The sequence below is a fragment of the Mytilus californianus genome, unplaced genomic scaffold (genome assembly GCF_021869535.1).
Source record: "Mytilus californianus isolate M0D057914Y unplaced genomic scaffold, xbMytCali1.0.p SCAF_1, whole genome shotgun sequence".
Taxonomy (NCBI): Eukaryota; Metazoa; Mollusca; class Bivalvia; order Mytilida; family Mytilidae; genus Mytilus; species Mytilus californianus.
The window spans coordinates 127,103,252-127,120,813 of NW_026262581.1; the positions used below are offsets into that span (position 1 = coordinate 127,103,252).

Below are 17,562 nucleotides of genomic sequence, written 5' to 3' on the forward strand. Positions count from 1 at the left end.
ATCAGACTTATCTGTACGTATATATATATGAATTCGTTCAGGGAGTGTTGAGTTCCAAAATTAGTTTGCCCCTGTACTCTTAATTGCCTTAATCAGATAGGATGAGGAACATTTGACTTGATTCTTTTATTTGTCCTCCAACGGATTTAAATAACTTGTATTAATTTAATTCTTTACACAAATCACAAACACAAATTGTTCATTGAATTTTTGTAATACCACCAATAGAAAAAGAATCGTTAAGTAACCCTCTTTTTGACAAACAATCAGCCAATACTTGTCAATATTAATTCATAAATAGGACGAAAGCAATGTATATACATATGTGTAGTGTTCACTGGGAATAATAACAAAATAACCAACAAATACAGTTTCTAAGAATAACCTAAACCTTTGAACTCTGATCTGTACATGTCGTTTTGTAACTATTATGAATGATATACTTGTATTTTCAGGAGTGGATTTCGTGAAAATAAAAGAAAAAACATTTGACTAGCTTAAATTATTGCATCGAACATTTTTTTAAATGGAATGCAGTTATGATTGTCTTGATAAATTTGATCACAATTGTTACAACAAAATACTAGCAAAAAAATAAATACATTTACATTTACAATACTCATATTCAAAAATATGTCACTTATCAATGAATGTATGAACCTATGTTGGAAAACAAAAACAGTTGGAATTCAAAGAGAAAAGCATTCAATTCATTGGTAAATAATGAGGCTAGATTTACATAACAGGTTTAGACTTAATGCTTTTAAACAGGTTTAGACTCAATGCTTTTAAACAGGTTTAGACTCAATGCTTTTACAAATATTCAGCATACTCTTCTGGTTTACTACTCGACACATAGGATCCCTTTTTTATATACATAACACTACATTTTAAAAGTATTTCTTCAAGACCTTTATGTGTATATTCTACTGGTACACGACCCATCACGATTATATGTATCATTGACCAAAAATGCTACGTCTAATTCTAATTGTTAAATTATAATACAACATTGTTAGTAGATATCCTCTTACATGTATACAAATATAACATGTGCCGTAATGTTTGATACAAGAACTGACATATTAGATTGGTATACATGAGAATACAACAAACACTATCAGATAACTTCACATACTATTAGATTACATCACATTACCTCACATACTATCAAATAGCATCACATTACCTCACTTCACATCACATACTATTAGATAACATCACATTCTATCATATAGCATCACATTCTATCATATAACATCACATTCTACCAAAAAGCAACACCTAACCTAACTTTACATCACATATTATTAGATATCATCACATTCTATCATGTAATATCACATAACATTACATGTCATCATATACTATTAGATTACATCACATACTACCATATAACATCACATACTATCATATAACATCCTATACTATCACATTACATCACATTACATCACATTACATCACATACTATTAGATTACATCATATACTATTAGATTACATCACATACTATCATATAACATCACATGCTATCACATCACATCACATCACATCACATCACATCACATCACATCACATCACATTACATCACATACTGTTAGATTACATCATATACTATCAAATTACATACTATCAGATTCATGTTCTTCACTGTTATCATCTGGTGTCTTTTCTTGAATTAACAAAGTTGTAGATTCACCAGATTCTGAAATAACTTGATTTGCTTTAGGGTCTATGTAGTAACTGTATTTTGGACGAACAATTCCATTAGATGGTGTCGATGATTGAATAAATAAATCTTTACAAGCCCGTCGTTGAATAAGTTCTGGAAAAGGTTCCATACTTTCTGTTATAATGGATCCATTTTGTACAACAGGCGAATGAACATCTACTACTGTAATAGGTATTTTACTAAATGATGACCTATTACTAATTTGTTCAAGATCGCTATTCAAAAACTTTTCAGTTTCAGACCCAAAGATACCACTATCAGCAGCACCATTATCTTGTGGTAAGCTTCTGTTGGAACGTCTGTCTTGATTATAAGCTACTAAATTTACGCCAGTCTGAGAACTCCCTAAAAGGTTTGAAAGCTGTCTTTTGCGTTCATCAGTAAATTTCATACGATTTACTTGATCATAATGCTTATTTGCACCTTGTCTCTCAGGTATGAATTGTTCTGGGAGCTCGGGTTTCATATAACCTACAATTAAATTATATATCAAGTAAGTTCGTTTAGCAAATATAGGTTACAGTAGTTTAGCAATGTTTAAACTCATAAATTGACGAATAAGACAAATCAAGGTAACAAAATAAAAGTATGTACTCAAAAAGTGAAAAACCAGGTGCGTAAACAGGGTCTCCTGTAAATCAGAGTGATGTAACTGAAGAAAAATTACATCTCATAACTTTTAAAGTAATTAAAATGAAATAACCTTCTGTTGTCTTAATTAGGAACACTGTATGTATTTGTTTGAACTATCAAGCATATACAAGTTGATAATATGTACTAAACGATATAAAAAATTGCCGCAATTACAGCCTACATGAAATAAATAAAGTACAACTCACTTGAAGATATCAAAAGTCGTTCTTTAATATTTGATAGTATAATACACACATTTTCAACAAGACAATCTTTTCTGCAAACAGTAAATTTAATTTTTTTCTATTTTTTATGTTATATTGAAAAATGATTTTTTTTGGTCAAAACTAACGCTTACTAAGTTACCTTTAAATGAACTGCTGCTTTGATTACGATTCTGAAAACCAAATAAAATTATTTTTAGATTTAACCTGCATACACTTATATTTTTACAGTTCTCGAGTATATTTCTTGGTTCTGTTACATACACTATTTCTTTCTTTCACCTACATTTCGTTACGTGTATCAAAATTGAGATACAGACCATTCAAAAATATTTCTATTCATCATTTCCTATTAAGCTAGTTACCAAATATCTTGATGCCTCGAGGTTGACAATAATATCTATTGTTAGTCAAATTCTGACAGTACTTGTTATTTCTTTGTCCGTATATAATAGGCTGTCCATTTATTTAACCACGCACCTATTTTGTTCAATGTTAACACGTGGCGTGATCGATATCTAGCAAAGTATTCTACACTGTTGCTGGGGACCATATTGAATTTGCAGTGAGATTTTAGCATTCGCATTGTTTTGAAGGCTGTGACTTTGAGATGGAGAACAGCAATAAAATGTTGTCCATATGCATTAGGTTGTGTCAAGTGTGTAAAGGGATTCCGTGTCATGAATTAATACATCACATCCCTACTTTTCCTTCATGACTTTTCCTAAAACGCCGATATATAATTCTAACACATCCTTTTTTCTGTCAATTCGTAAAAAAAACCAATGAATTATTGATTGTGAGAATTATCAAAATTATGTTCGCTATCCCAGGTTCAAATGATTTTTTACTAATTTCATGTAAAAATAACATTTGAAAAAAATCTATTGTGAGGGTATTATACAACGCTGCTCAAACAAAATTAAAGATCGTTTCAATAGATTCAAATGTGACTGAATTACTCAACGTCTACGAAACTCTAAAATTATAAAACGTTTTACCATCCAAACCACTTAAGTGTTTCCATTCATTTAGATAATATTTTAAACCTTTTTGTATATGTTCATAATGCTATATATCACAAAATTGGTTAATACAGAATATGAAAAAATCAAGTATCAGTTACACCATCTACCTACCATTTGTTGATTTGGTGGTTTATCTTTAAACGGTGACAGTCTTTTCCAAAGAATTGTCATTATCTGAAGATAGATAAATATATGTGCAATCCAAATATTTAATGCAATACGTTCTTACATTATTTTGCAATAGACAACTTTTATAAATGAAAATAATTTTTTTCAAGCGAAATGACAAGACTACTGACAAATAAATACGCAAAGAACGTTTGACAATATGAACTAAAGCACAAGCCTATATAAGACTATTGAAATGTGTACACGTATCTTGCAACAAATATTGATGTGCTGTCTTACCAGTCTTAATAGTCAAATCATACGTTATGGATAAAGGTCTATATGAATTAAGTAGCTGGTTATGGGTGAATTATAATAGAAATTCGCCAACAGTTATACGACAGGACAAAACAATTGATCATGAATTGTTCAACCTGTTTAAGAATCCGAGTTATGTACAGTGGTTAAAAAATATCGAAACCTTTTTTAAATATGTATATATTATAACGTTAATAGAAACAGATTTGTCTTCATCCCCACAGTTCTCTAAATAATTTGAAACCACGTGTGGGGTAGAATGTACTTTCCCTTTCGGAGCATTTGATATCACCCATGGTTTTTAATTGGATGCGCTCAGTCTTTACTTTTTTCATATAGCGTTTTGTCTTTTCGTCGTTTTTCGTTTTTGCCGGGATTTTGTCGGTCTCTTTTGGACCAAGTATATGGATATATTGCTCCGTATAAAATAAAAACTCTTCAAAGATACTGGACTTATCATTTGGTACACCAGAAGCACGTTCGAATCAAAGCAGTTAGTGGGTCAAATCAAATACGAAGTTCAAGAGTATTAAAAAGCAAAATTTGCGAAAAGTAAAATAGTTTAATTTCTGAGAAGTCAACCTTCTCAAACAAATAGCACATATCAATGCATACATTGACCGTAAATTATCCCTGTGACATAAACGTATCCGCTTAGCATTGGGAAAAATTCCCAAACTATCAAGTTTGAAATTATTTGAGAAATGTTGGATTACATATATTTATTTAATAATGGAATGTTACATGTTTTAAAAATGCTTTAAGTAAAACAATATCATTTTTTGGTTGGTGGACATAAGCCAATATAGAAAATATTGAATGAATATTATACAAAGTGACATGTTTTATTGTCAAAGTCATGCATTCTATCATGGTATATGGTAATTTTGGTTATTTTCTGAGATAAAAAGACAATACATAATTGTAAAACGTAGTAGTACCGTACCTCTTTATCAAAAAGGCATCTTGATACGAAAACCACAATCACCTAAAAAAAATAACAAAATGTATTAAGATACAATTCGAAATACATTTAATTATCCAATATAATATTAATGTTCTATACGAACAATTAACGTGTTCTTCCCATACAGTCGTGTGTTGAATAATATTTCTAAGTGTACTGTAAGTTATCCCATGCTTTTTTAAATCTTTTAAAGTACTATCAGATAAAATGCTCCGCTGAGCGCAGCTTGATACGACCGCAGATTCGAACCCTGAACAGTTGGGGCAAGTATGGACACAACATTCAAGCTTGATACAGCTCTGAATTTGGATTGTGATTAAATATTTGAGACAGCATAGGTTTCTGACACAGAATGAATGTGGTCTAAAAACTTCCAAAAATTTTGAGGAAATTACCTCTAAAATCAATCCCCTAATTAACTGTTAGTACCATAACCCCCAAAATCAATCCCAACCTTCCTTTTGTGGTATTGAACCTTATGGTAAAATGTCATAGAGATCCATTCTCTCAAACTAAAGTTATAGTGCGAAAACCAATGTGTCTTCGGACGACGACGACGACGACGACGCCAATCATACTAATATACGTATAAAAACCTTAATATACAATCACAATTAAACCCTATACTATGATATCAATCTAAACCTTTAATTTGCGGAAACAATTTTCATTCTTATAAATTATATTTGTCTATAAAAATTATAGTTCTTCGATATATTTCTTGTGAATACAGGATGAAGGTATCGAACATAATACTAGTATGTAAAAGAGATGAATAAAAATCTTAATCGAGAGGACAATATACAAGCGTGATATTTCAGAAGCAATGAGACAGGTGAATGTACAAACAAAGTAAGGTATTAAACTGTACAGAAGTCACGTTTAGTGCTCCGGTGGCTTGAAAAGATCTTTTACGTAAGCGACATCTTTGGTTGTTCACAGAGGTAACGAACGATATCGGTTAATATTCAATAATGAGTCCACCTAAATTCTAAAACGTAAAAACCTTAAGAATTGCAAGCTTTTTGATTGAAAATTGAAAAAGATCGACATATTCATGATGACGATCGTAAATACTGTTTACTCGGTATCTTCCTTTTAGTATCAAGAGGAAGACTTACTGTGTGATCTCAGAAACATTATGTTCATTACCTAAACTAAGAGAATGCACCCTTGACATAATGTAACTGATAACATGCCGGAATGTATAGGCATGTTTACATGTAGTTAAATTATCTCAAGCTTGTCCCATTATTAAATTCCTTACAAAAACATTGTTCAGTAAATCTTTGAATGGTTGAAATAGCTCATTTAACTAATAAAGAACTTTTTTTGTGTCTTTTTTTACTGTAACATACGTTAACGTTACAAATAGGTGACATCGTAATACTGATTTGAGTAGTAATATCTATTTGTAAGATAAGGTCATTTTCGCAACTTGTTATATTTCATGTCCGATCAATAGCAATGCCTGACTCCCCCTAAAACACGGTTTTCTGAGGAAGTATAAGTATCAGCAGTAGAATTATATCAAACATAATGTTTTCGTCCTGCTTAAATAGAAAACGTTAAAAACTATACCTACAAAACCACGGTCAGAACTAAGTAACGAAACAGTCTGTGATACCAGGACATTGATATACTTACCAAAAAAATCACGAGAACTGAATATGAGATTACGTATCCATAATGTTCACCTCTACTTATACCAGTACTAAGATAACTGACTATATTTAGTAAAAGAAGAATGGAAATGGATTTCAGGCAAGTAACACTGAAATACAGAGTTAAAAATATTGAAAAAAAGTTGCACATATATACGTTAAATGTATATTTCAACAATCAAATAATTTTCAATTATCCTTTATTACAAATAAAAACGAAGAATAAATTCATCAAACATCTATATATAAGTGTCAAAAGAAAAATGCATTTAAATGTCACCAAAGAAAACATAAGTTTTTCGTTCTCTTACTGCTTAATTATTCAGAGAAACCATTTGATCAATCTATGATTACAGAAAGATAAAAAAAAATATATAACCACCAAAACAATCAGAAATGGATTCTTAGAAATTCTAAAGATCTACTGAAAAATCTTCATCCAAAGTCATTGCTATTTTGCAACAATATAAAAACTTTTTTATTTTTCGACACTCTTTATTGCAATTCATCATCCCATTTTTTTGTAAGGTCGCGAAAAAAAAACATTTTGAAGGAATAAATCGATTCAAACAACAAATATCATAAAAATGATGGACTTCTTGGTCGACTTCATTTTTTTCGAGTTTGGTTGATTAATATTTCAACAAATAGTTGGTATTGAAATTGGTTCTAACTGTGTTTCCCGACTAGCCGACATGTTTTTGCATTAATTTGAAGAAGAATTGGCACGAAACATTCTCAAAGACAAAAAGAAAATACGTCTAACCAAGTTCTTTAAATATATTGTTGAGGTCATGTCACTATACGACCTTCATTTCTTTCAGTGCTGACATTTTATATATTCCTTGACTTTAAGGATACTATCGCAACTTCAAGGTTTGCAACGTAGCTGCATCTGTTCTTTCTAAAATTGATACAGCTGATAAGAATCTATAACGAACGTTTCGTTTTTTGTCGTCAGTAGTAACATTCGTTTTGCCAATTGGGTTATTTTTCACATATTTCCATCGACATATCAGTTTTGTAAATTAAGAAATTATTAAAAAACTAAGGATCAACTCCCTCAGGCAAAGTTGAACTTAGATTGATTTGGCTATTTCTTTTTATGTCCATTTCGGTCATATAGCTCTTTACATCTCTCAATACTTTAGTTAATGAAAGTGAATCTCGAAAAGTGCTTCTGACAAATAACCTTTATAAAGCGTTATTTGATTTTGATTTTGATTTTTTATTCGTTAAACTGCTGCTGTTTCTCAATCAGCATGGGGTTATGAATATAAAATCAAAAAAGATAACCCCAGAATTTTCTTTTTGAAGTATTTCAATTATAAATGTTACTTACGTATTTCAAATTCTGTAGACGTACGATTTAAAAATTTTCTTACCAGAATGTTCGCTTTGATGTATATCTGGCTTCATCTTGGTGTCTTATGCATGAATGCATGGCAAATATAAGCATGAATAAAATAGCCTAAACAATCAAAGAAAAACATGCTGATTAAATGTTATTCCTGATTGTTTAAAACTCAATACAGTACGACATACAAATAATTGTTACAGTCTAAAGATAGCATAAATAAAGGCAACAGTAGTATACCGCTGTTCAATAGTTCATAAACTAGATTTTTGTGTAAAAAAATATGCTGCCCTACGTATACACTAATTTGTTTAGTAAGAGTTGTTTTTTTTCAAATTAACCCGCAGAACTTGACACATAAAATAAAAAATCAAATCGCAATCAGTTCTGACAAAACAGCTCAACAATTACCCAGTTTACAAATATTGTTAGTGTTGGTAAAATCGGATTACAGGAATTGTTATGTTAATGCATAAAGATATATGTACGTAGACCCCCAAAAAAGCACTGTCAGATCAAGCAGGTTTTAGTACTAAATACTAAAGTAACAGATATCACATTAACAGTATTGAATAGTCCATTAAGTTAGATATTTATCTCTATGTTTTGTAGATATCCTCATGAATATACTTCGTTAAATGCATACCGCTTTTTTGGCGATTATATTATTGAGGAAACATAGATTATATGACACGTCAATTCACCCACACCAAGTATAAAGGACTTACAATATCTAAGGCTACGATAGGAATGATGAATCCATAAAAATGCCACTGATCATCTTCTATCCAGCATCTATGGGAAACAATGAAACATTTACATAAATGTATCGAATATTGGCGACATCAGTTAACGATAAACTTCATTTTTTTCTGTCTATAAATTGATGTAGATATATATCTTTAGGCACTTATAATTTAAGAAGGAATACATAAATGATGCTAATTTAAACAGTAAAAATGGAAATGTATAAAACTCTTTCTCTAATTTAACTGCCTTTGAAAGTATTGTTATTTAGAAATCTTTCACTAATAAAACGTATTTTATATAATTTTATGTAATCTTACACAAGTAAGGTGTTATCATTTGCTGGAAATATTCTTGATGCAACACCAAAGAAAACTGCTAGAATCGTTGGTATTACTATAGAAAAAAAGAAAAAAACAAAATTTAAATTTATAGAATTGCTACTCCATTATGTAAGATTGATATCTGCTCTAGAAGGCGTTCAGTTAAGGCTCTTTCATTTTGGTCCTAGTAAACGTGTTAATGTAATTGACTTCCAGAGCTTTTGATTTTTGGTATACCTAATGATCTTTGAACTTATCGCTTTTGTACACCAGATTTTACTAAATATCGGTTACTTGCTATCTGACTTGGAAATGTGATGATAGTTGCCGCCTGCGCATCATGACATACTTTCTCTTTTAATGATTTTTACAATAGTTTGTTTTGCCAATATTTTAGTCGTCAATAATATCTGATGTTTATCAGTGTATCTACGAGAATCTATTGGGTTTTTTGTTCTCACTTATTTTTGTTAACTTTTGAATTCTTGTTTATCTTTTTACTCATTAAAGCTAGATATATTTCAAATTTGTTCTTGGTGAAATAATTTTTTGTTTTACTCTATGATTCATTATTAAGGGTATTTGATACGTTGATATTTAATCCTTTACCATTGTTGTCTAATTAAGGATATACATGTAAATAAAAAAAACTTGATGTTTGAAAGGTAACTCACCCCAACCAATTAATAAATATTTATACCACTGCTTGCCAATTTGCTGCTTCCTCGCAGTGGAAATATAAATTTGCATAGCTTCAGCAAACAAACATGAAAATGCTGCTAGGAAACAGAAGTAAACAACTATTCTGCCCACGGAACATATTGCCTAAAACACAAATTAAAATGTGTGTCTCTGAACAAAGTAAGTTGTGTATAAACTCGATCTGTTCTCTCATAAGAAAGTATCATTTTTTCTCTCAATAATCTATAATAATATTGTGTAAACTGATTTCAATATACGATTTAATAAATATAAACATGAGAAAATCATTTAGTGAAAAAATGTATAATTTGTTTAAATCTGGATATAAAAAACACATTCAATACGAAACGTCCATTTATATATTGGTCTTACATCCACATAATTTGGATCCTGGGCGGAATTCGCAATCATACCACATCTCTTTATTTTATATTGAATAACCAATATTTCAAACAAACTCCAAACTAATAAATACCATAGTTTAGTAAACAAGAATTTTGTTAAATACTTCTTGCATAATTTTGTTTATGAAAACAGCTAATGCTTTCCGTTTTTATTTTTAACACACAAAATGTATTTCATAGAATTTATACAGTATTTTTTTCCGGATATTCTTAATGATTCACTAAATAGCCAATGTAACTTAACATTAATACAGTTAATGTTTAATCCCCTTTTTGTATAAACGTCATGATCTTTAATCAATCATTAATAATATAAATTCAGCGAGAAATCATTTAAAACATTTTGAAGGTCCATTATATGTGTTTGAAACCATTAGAAACATGCATTTAATTTTCGTTCCATGTGCACGCATTTACTTAGAACACTCAGAAAGAAACACTGGAGTTTGATAAATAAACAGGAAGATCAAAAGGGCTATAAAGAGAGCGTCTCTACATTTCTGCTATCTATATTCTTACAAAACATGTACTTACTGCGTTGTCTACATTTTTAAGGCAAACAAGGAATGTAATGCTTTGTAACAATATTGACACCATAAAGCTGAAATGTATGGGATATTCATCACCAATCAACCATCTACAAATAAAAAAAAGATACGTTAATACCCCTTTGTTTGTGAAAAGACAAAATTAATAAATTCATATTAAACATTAGTTCAAATCAAATAAAAAAATAAAATGTTGGATAGGTTTATATGTAAAAATGAAAGAATCAACAAATATATAGACAAAACGCAACACGTTTTAACAATGTTAAAGTGTTAATCAAAACCAAGATAATCTTACTTTCGCTTAAGAATGTAAATGAACACTCCCATTCCAAGTATGACGATATTTATGATACAAGCTATGACAATAGGTAAAGCAGGATTGGATTCAACAACAACTTTTGGTAGCTGAAACACAGAATAAAAATCAGTAATTAGTGTAAAAGGTGTGCAATCATTTTAATCGACATGCGTTCGGAAGAATAAAGATTGTCTTAACAGAATATTAAAGTTTTATTGACGGTTAAAATATATGGCTATGAAATAAAAAAAAAAACTTTTGAATTTGTAACATTGTTTGCTAAAAAGATTGTCAAAATTCCGCGTTGATAAATTAGGAAATTATTAACAAACTACGGTTCCAACTCTATCAGGCAAAGCTGATCTTAGATGAATTCGACTATGCTTTTTAGATTACTTTCGGTTACATAGCTACTGAATTTTCTATTGATTTAAACATACTTCGCTTTTAATTTGGATTAACCTTTCCTGATGGAGGGTTATGTTCATTATATGTTATTTCTTTAGATTATTTAAAGGGTAAAAAAAAGAAATTGCCCTTCTTGAAACTACATATTGAATGATATTTTTTCCTGACCACATATTATTTTCTATTATTTGCAAGGTACAAAATCAAAATAATACACTTACTTTGATATTAGTAGATATAGAAACAACCATGAAATGACCTGGTAAGGAACATTTACAAACAGTCTGACTGTCATCTGTTGTGGATACAGTGCATTGAACATTAGTCCAACGACCAAACTGAGGTTCTCTATAATTAAAACAATTATAATGTTTAACATTTCTGTGTCAAAGATATGGATGTTTTATTTTAAAATTTGATTTAATTATGTTTGAATGATTTTAAATTTGTTCATGAGCAAGAGTTCCTAGAAGAGCAGGTTATCAATGCAAAAGCAAGGGTAACAAAGCGTATTGTGTAAATGAACCGTACGGTTTTAATTTCCTAGTGCATGACAAGTGTTCGTCATTTGAAAAGCTGAAATATATGACGTTTGTAAACAATACAATCTAATTGAATAATAAATTATTTTTTTTCGAACAGCTGTTTCTTGATTATTTACCCTTTATATGTATGGTCAAAATGTGCATTTGGTACCGTTACCGTTATTATCACTGGGTCTATACATCTACCAGTTGACCGTTAGTCCCCGTGGGAATCACCAGCCCAGTAGAAAGTACTTCGGTACTGGCATAAAAATACCGATATAGTCTTAATAAAGTTGTGTTACAAAATTTTGGAAATAATAAAGTAAGGAATATACCTCCCTCATACAAAGCTCTGATTCATTGCCCAGCTTTGGCTATACTTTTTGTCCTTTTTGGGTTATTAGCTTTCTTTTTTTAGAGTCTAGATTTTCTAATATGTTGTCCTCAAGCATTACTGAAGAGACATTTATTGTTGGAATGCGAATCTGGTGCAAAAAATTGGTACCGTTAATGTTATTTTGAACCCGCGATCGCTTCGAAAGTGTCTATAGGTTTCTAAATAAGTAACGCAATTCTCTTTGTTCTTAGTGATAACGCATGCTTCCTGAAAACTATGGTATATTTGAGACCACTAGTTAAAAAAACTCATCAAGACGAGCGTTTCGTCTTCAAAAACTCAATAATACCGCTCGAATCAAAACACGAAGTTGCTTTGTGACAAATATGACCAATGCAATATATGCCTTTGGGTTCAAACAACCAAGTGTTTCAAATAAAAAATAACACAGTAAACACAAAAGTGCTGACTTTTGTGGGACGACACGTAAATATGTAAAATAAAACTTAAAAAGATTGAAATTGAAAACTCAGAAGTAAGTCCGTAACATAATCATGCTCGTATAAATGAATCAAACAATTTTTATTGTTATACGCAGACCTGCGAAAAGTTCTTATCCAGCTAATATTAACATTCAATTGGTCTTTATTGTAACGGAACAAACCATTATCAACAAACTAAATTGCTTGATGAAGAAAATATACTTGTTATTCTGTCTTAATCATCTAAAAGAGAGGCTAAAGATACCAATTGAACATTTCCTAGTTTGCCTTAAACATATAAACAACACAGTAAGTTACATGTTTTTTGTAAGAATATAGGTAGCAGAAATGTAGAGTCACTTTCTTTGTAGCCCTTGTTAGCTACCTGTTTATTTATCAAACTCCAGTGTTTCTTTTTAGTGTTCCAAGTTAATTTTATGCACATGGAACGAAAAAAGAACGTATCTAATGGTTAATGTTGAAGGCCTTACGATTGCCTATAATTGCTAACATCCACTTCATTTGAACTTTGGTTGATAGTTGTCTCATTGGCAATCATACTTCATCTCCTTATTTTTATAGTAAACACATACAATGGACCTTCAATAATTTAAACTGGAGTTTCAAAGTCTTAATGTTGAGCAACCTGTCTATCGTCATAGCTTTATGATACAAAACCAAAAATAACAGTATTGCAGATATTTAAGAGTGAGTGTTGGTTGCTTAGCGTCCAGTGGCAAATAATTAAGCATGTTTAGGACGACTGATATTTAAGCTTACCGTTTATCAAACTCCCATGAAACACAGACTGTTTGATTATATTTATTCGTGAATGACTGCAAAAAAATAAATTAAAAATATGTTATGACAATATAATGAACCACTTAAAGAAAACATCCTGAAAAAACATAAAAATCAGTAAAAGTTTACGAACTTTATAAAATAGTAACAACTTTTAAATTTTGGAAAAAAAAGATGAAAGCATAGCAATCCACACTTTTGTAACTTAATTCTTGCTGTACATTTGAATGAAATCATCTAATTCTTTAATCTTACAATAGTAACACATAAAGAAAATATAATTTACTATTTTTCCATTAAGCAGGAGTAACTTACCTGAGTAGTATGTTTGATTGGAATGTAAGCGATGAGATTCTCGGGATGTTGACTGCTGCCTTGCATGAGGAATATCGAATGGACATCGGAGATAGGAGACTGGAATTTGATGCTGAAATATATTATGGAGATCACACTTTCAATGCTTTATTATCAAGACTTTAAGGTGATTTTTAATTTCGGAGCAAAATAAAATATGTTGAGTAATATTTGATGCTCGTGCGATTCCCACTGTTTACAATATAATTTGTGTGAGCTTTGTATCTGAGCTTTTTACAATAACTGAATATAAGTAAACTACTTTCACATATTAAAACAAGAAGAACCACTAACATGTTCAACTTTTTTTATATAACTACCTTAATAGCAAGTATCTGTTATTGGATATATCATTTTCAAAAGTTGAACTGTATCAAATGTTATTCAAATCAACGTTATCGATAACATACGGGCATTAAACTGTCTTTTCCTATGTAACCTCTAATGACGCCATTAAACCGTGTCTATTACTAACTATTAGATTACAAAAAAACGTAGAATAAATAACACGGACATCATTTAATAAAAATTTACATTTCAAAGTCATTTGAGCTGCACATAAAGCAAAAAACTGCGGATCGGAAGTTAATTTGACATGTCATTTTTGAAGATATTGAAACCCATCATAGATTTATTAATAAAGGTTCAAATCAAATTATTGGATCATTGTGTCTGGAATTCTTTAATTGAAGAGGGGAAGATGACAACAATTCGGTAGTTTTTATGGTTTGAAACAAGTCTAAATGTTCCTTTTTTCTGCATTTAATTCTGTAAAAATTTATTGAGTATTGCACAAACAACAATTGTCTCCTGTACTTGTTATGACATTCCTATGGTTGATATAGAAATTGAAATATTGTATAGACACATTGACAATGTTGAAAACCTGAAACTGACCTATCGGTGTCTTTAAGTTTTTGGGGGAAAACGGTTTACTTTGTCATTGATGTACACTCTATATATACTTTAATTCATATAAATAAAACTTGAGAGTGGGCAATCGTTAAAAAGGACGTCATTCGTCGTTTACCATACCCCTGGCGTAAAAAGACCATTTTATCAATATATCATTTATATAAATTTTGATTTCTTATAATTTTGTATCATACTTGTCTTCATAATATTTGCTGCATTTCGTTGAACTCAATATGACGTTATGTCTATTCAAGAATAAAATAAAATGGTGATTAATTGTTCAGATACGATATCAGATAGAAGTTCGTCAGACAGGTTTGCAATAACAATGATGAAAATTAACACATGACAAGAGATAAGATCAGGCCTTAAACATTAACTAAATAAACTCATCATAGATACCAGGACTGAAATTTTGTATTTGCGCCAGACGCGCGTTAAGTCTATAAAAGACTCATCAGTGACGCTCGAATAAAAAAAGTTAAAAAGGCCAAATAAAGTACGAAGTTGAAGAGCATTGAGGACCAAAAATTCCTAAAAGTTTTGTCAAATACAGCTTAGGTAATCTTTTCCTGAGGTAGAAAAGCCTTAGTATTTCAAAAATGTAAAGTTTTGTAAACAGTTCATTTATAATGCATGTCAACACAGAAGTGCTGACTCTGGGCTGGTGATACCCTCGGGGAATAAAAACTCCACTAGCAGTGGCATCGACCCAGTGGTTGTAAATAAACTCATCATAGATACCAGGATTGAAATTTTGTATTTGCGCCAGACGCGCGTTTCGTCTACAAAAGACTCATCAAATGCAAGTTCAGGACACCTATATTACTGCAAAACCTACATACAAAAAGAAAGTGTTTAATCGAACACGATAAAAGGACAGAAAATGAAATAAAAAAACGAAAAAGATTATTAGAATATTATATTCATGTCGTTTTTTTTCAAGCATAAAATAGTAACAGGCTTATTTGTCAAGCCTAACACTAATTTAAAGAGAGGCGAAGGGTACCAAAGGGACATTCAAACTCATTAGCTGAAAATAACTGACAACGCCATGGCCAAAAAAGAAAAAGACAAACAGACTAACAACAGTACACAAACACAACATAGAAAACCAAAGACTGAGCAACAGAACCCCATCAAAAACTAGGGGTAATCTCAGGTGCTTCGGAAGGGTAAGCAGATCCTGCTCCATATGTGGCACCCGTCGTGTTGTTCATGTTAGTACAAACCCAGTGATAATTTTAATTCGGTTGGTCACATTCGGGGGAAAAGGGGACGGGATTGTAATAACGACAATTGGAACATATCAGTTGTCATATGTGAAACGGATATTCCATAACGGTCAACCAACTCGTGATGGCGTCCATATAGTTTGAACCTGGTTCATGGTGACATATATGTTCTGTTTGGTGGTGTCACATTAACGTTTACATTCATATATCCATAGAGGATGTTATGATGAACTTGACAATAATTCAACAACTAAATGTTTTTATTTAAATGCCAGCTGAAGGACGCCTCCGGGTGCGGGAGTTTATCGCTGCATTGAAGACCCATTGGTGGCCTTCGGCTGTTGTCTGCTCTATGGTCGGGTTGTTGTCTCTTTGACACATTCCCCATTTCCATTCTCAATTTTATTATTGATGTTTACCTTTTTTAATCATATCTTAAGATCAGAAGTTTTAACAAACCTTGGTTTTCGTTCTTTTGCGGATAGCATAGACACGATTGCTTTGTTTGTAAATGACAAAACCTGCAGTTTCTCCATTTCTGAAAACAAATTTTGATAAACTGATTATTTGTCTGCATGATAACCAAACAAAGCTCAGTTGCAATGTAGTTCCTAGCACTCACAACAAACGGCTAATAAAATTGTAAAGTATTCATTAGAATACATATTTACAAACATATAGGTAGGTAAGGACTATTAGGGAAAATCGTTAATAAAATTGTTAATTATTCATTAGAATACATGTATTAAAAACAAATATTCAGGGACATTAAGGGCCTGCATGATCCTTATTTATATAAAAATACATAATTGACTACGATTGGTAAGTAACAAATACCACTTAAAAAGTTTGACTTAACATTTTCTTGTTCATTTCGATTACTGGACAACATGAAGAACCTTTAGTGAGGAAGCTTACATATCCCATCCCCCTAGCTCCCTTAATAAACGGGAAGAGGTTATAGTGACTGCTGGCAAAGTTTCTTCTTTCAACTTTTAGGTGATTCTTTTCAGTATTGATTTCGGAGAGAGGGTCTTACTTATAATACTGGTGCTAATCCGGCGAAAAGAATCAATATGAAATATTTTTACTCGCCCCCTCATTTAAGATTTCGATGAGTAGAGATCTTGATATAAATTTGAAGAGGATCTGATGGAAACCGAAAGCGATATCATGTCGACAAGAGTTAATATGGTTTATTTGCATATTTTCCTGATTACGGAACTCATTTGGGGTTTCGCTGAGTTGAAAAATAATTCAAATTTGAAGAGTGTCCGTCAAAAAAATTCAGGCGCTTTCCTCGCGACAACTAAGTACTGACGGACGGACACGTCAGAAACATTATACCCTTCGCAACGTCGTTGCAAATATATCATTTTTTAATTGAAATTGAAGCAATAATAACGATTTGCCATGATTACGTTTTGGCGTTCTTTTTTTATTCTTACA

The 17,562-nt window shown here is 31.1% G+C and overlaps 1 protein-coding gene across 1 annotated transcript in view; it reads right to left on the bottom strand.

Moving 5' to 3' along the window:
* Nucleotides 1–772: 772 nt before the first annotated feature.
* The window catches only part of LOC127738989 (uncharacterized), a 49,503-nt gene continuing 32,713 nt past the window's right edge, over nucleotides 773–17,562 (bottom strand). Inside the window, exons 15-29 of the mRNA XM_052250504.1 lie at nucleotides 16,573–16,651; nucleotides 13,925–14,036; nucleotides 13,589–13,644; nucleotides 11,684–11,810; nucleotides 11,052–11,161; nucleotides 10,740–10,842; nucleotides 9,774–9,924; nucleotides 9,097–9,172; nucleotides 8,758–8,824; nucleotides 8,058–8,143; nucleotides 6,656–6,782; nucleotides 4,988–5,029; nucleotides 3,727–3,789; nucleotides 2,730–2,760; nucleotides 773–2,201 (exon numbers count right to left, since the gene is read on the bottom strand). Of these exons, the coding sequence (XP_052106464.1) occupies nucleotides 1,621–2,201; nucleotides 2,730–2,760; nucleotides 3,727–3,789; nucleotides 4,988–5,029; nucleotides 6,656–6,782; nucleotides 8,058–8,143; nucleotides 8,758–8,824; nucleotides 9,097–9,172; nucleotides 9,774–9,924; nucleotides 10,740–10,842; nucleotides 11,052–11,161; nucleotides 11,684–11,810; nucleotides 13,589–13,644; nucleotides 13,925–14,036; nucleotides 16,573–16,651 (1,811 nt within the window). The 3' untranslated portion in view covers nucleotides 773–1,620. The remainder of the gene's footprint in view (nucleotides 2,202–2,729; nucleotides 2,761–3,726; nucleotides 3,790–4,987; nucleotides 5,030–6,655; nucleotides 6,783–8,057; nucleotides 8,144–8,757; nucleotides 8,825–9,096; nucleotides 9,173–9,773; nucleotides 9,925–10,739; nucleotides 10,843–11,051; nucleotides 11,162–11,683; nucleotides 11,811–13,588; nucleotides 13,645–13,924; nucleotides 14,037–16,572; nucleotides 16,652–17,562) is intronic.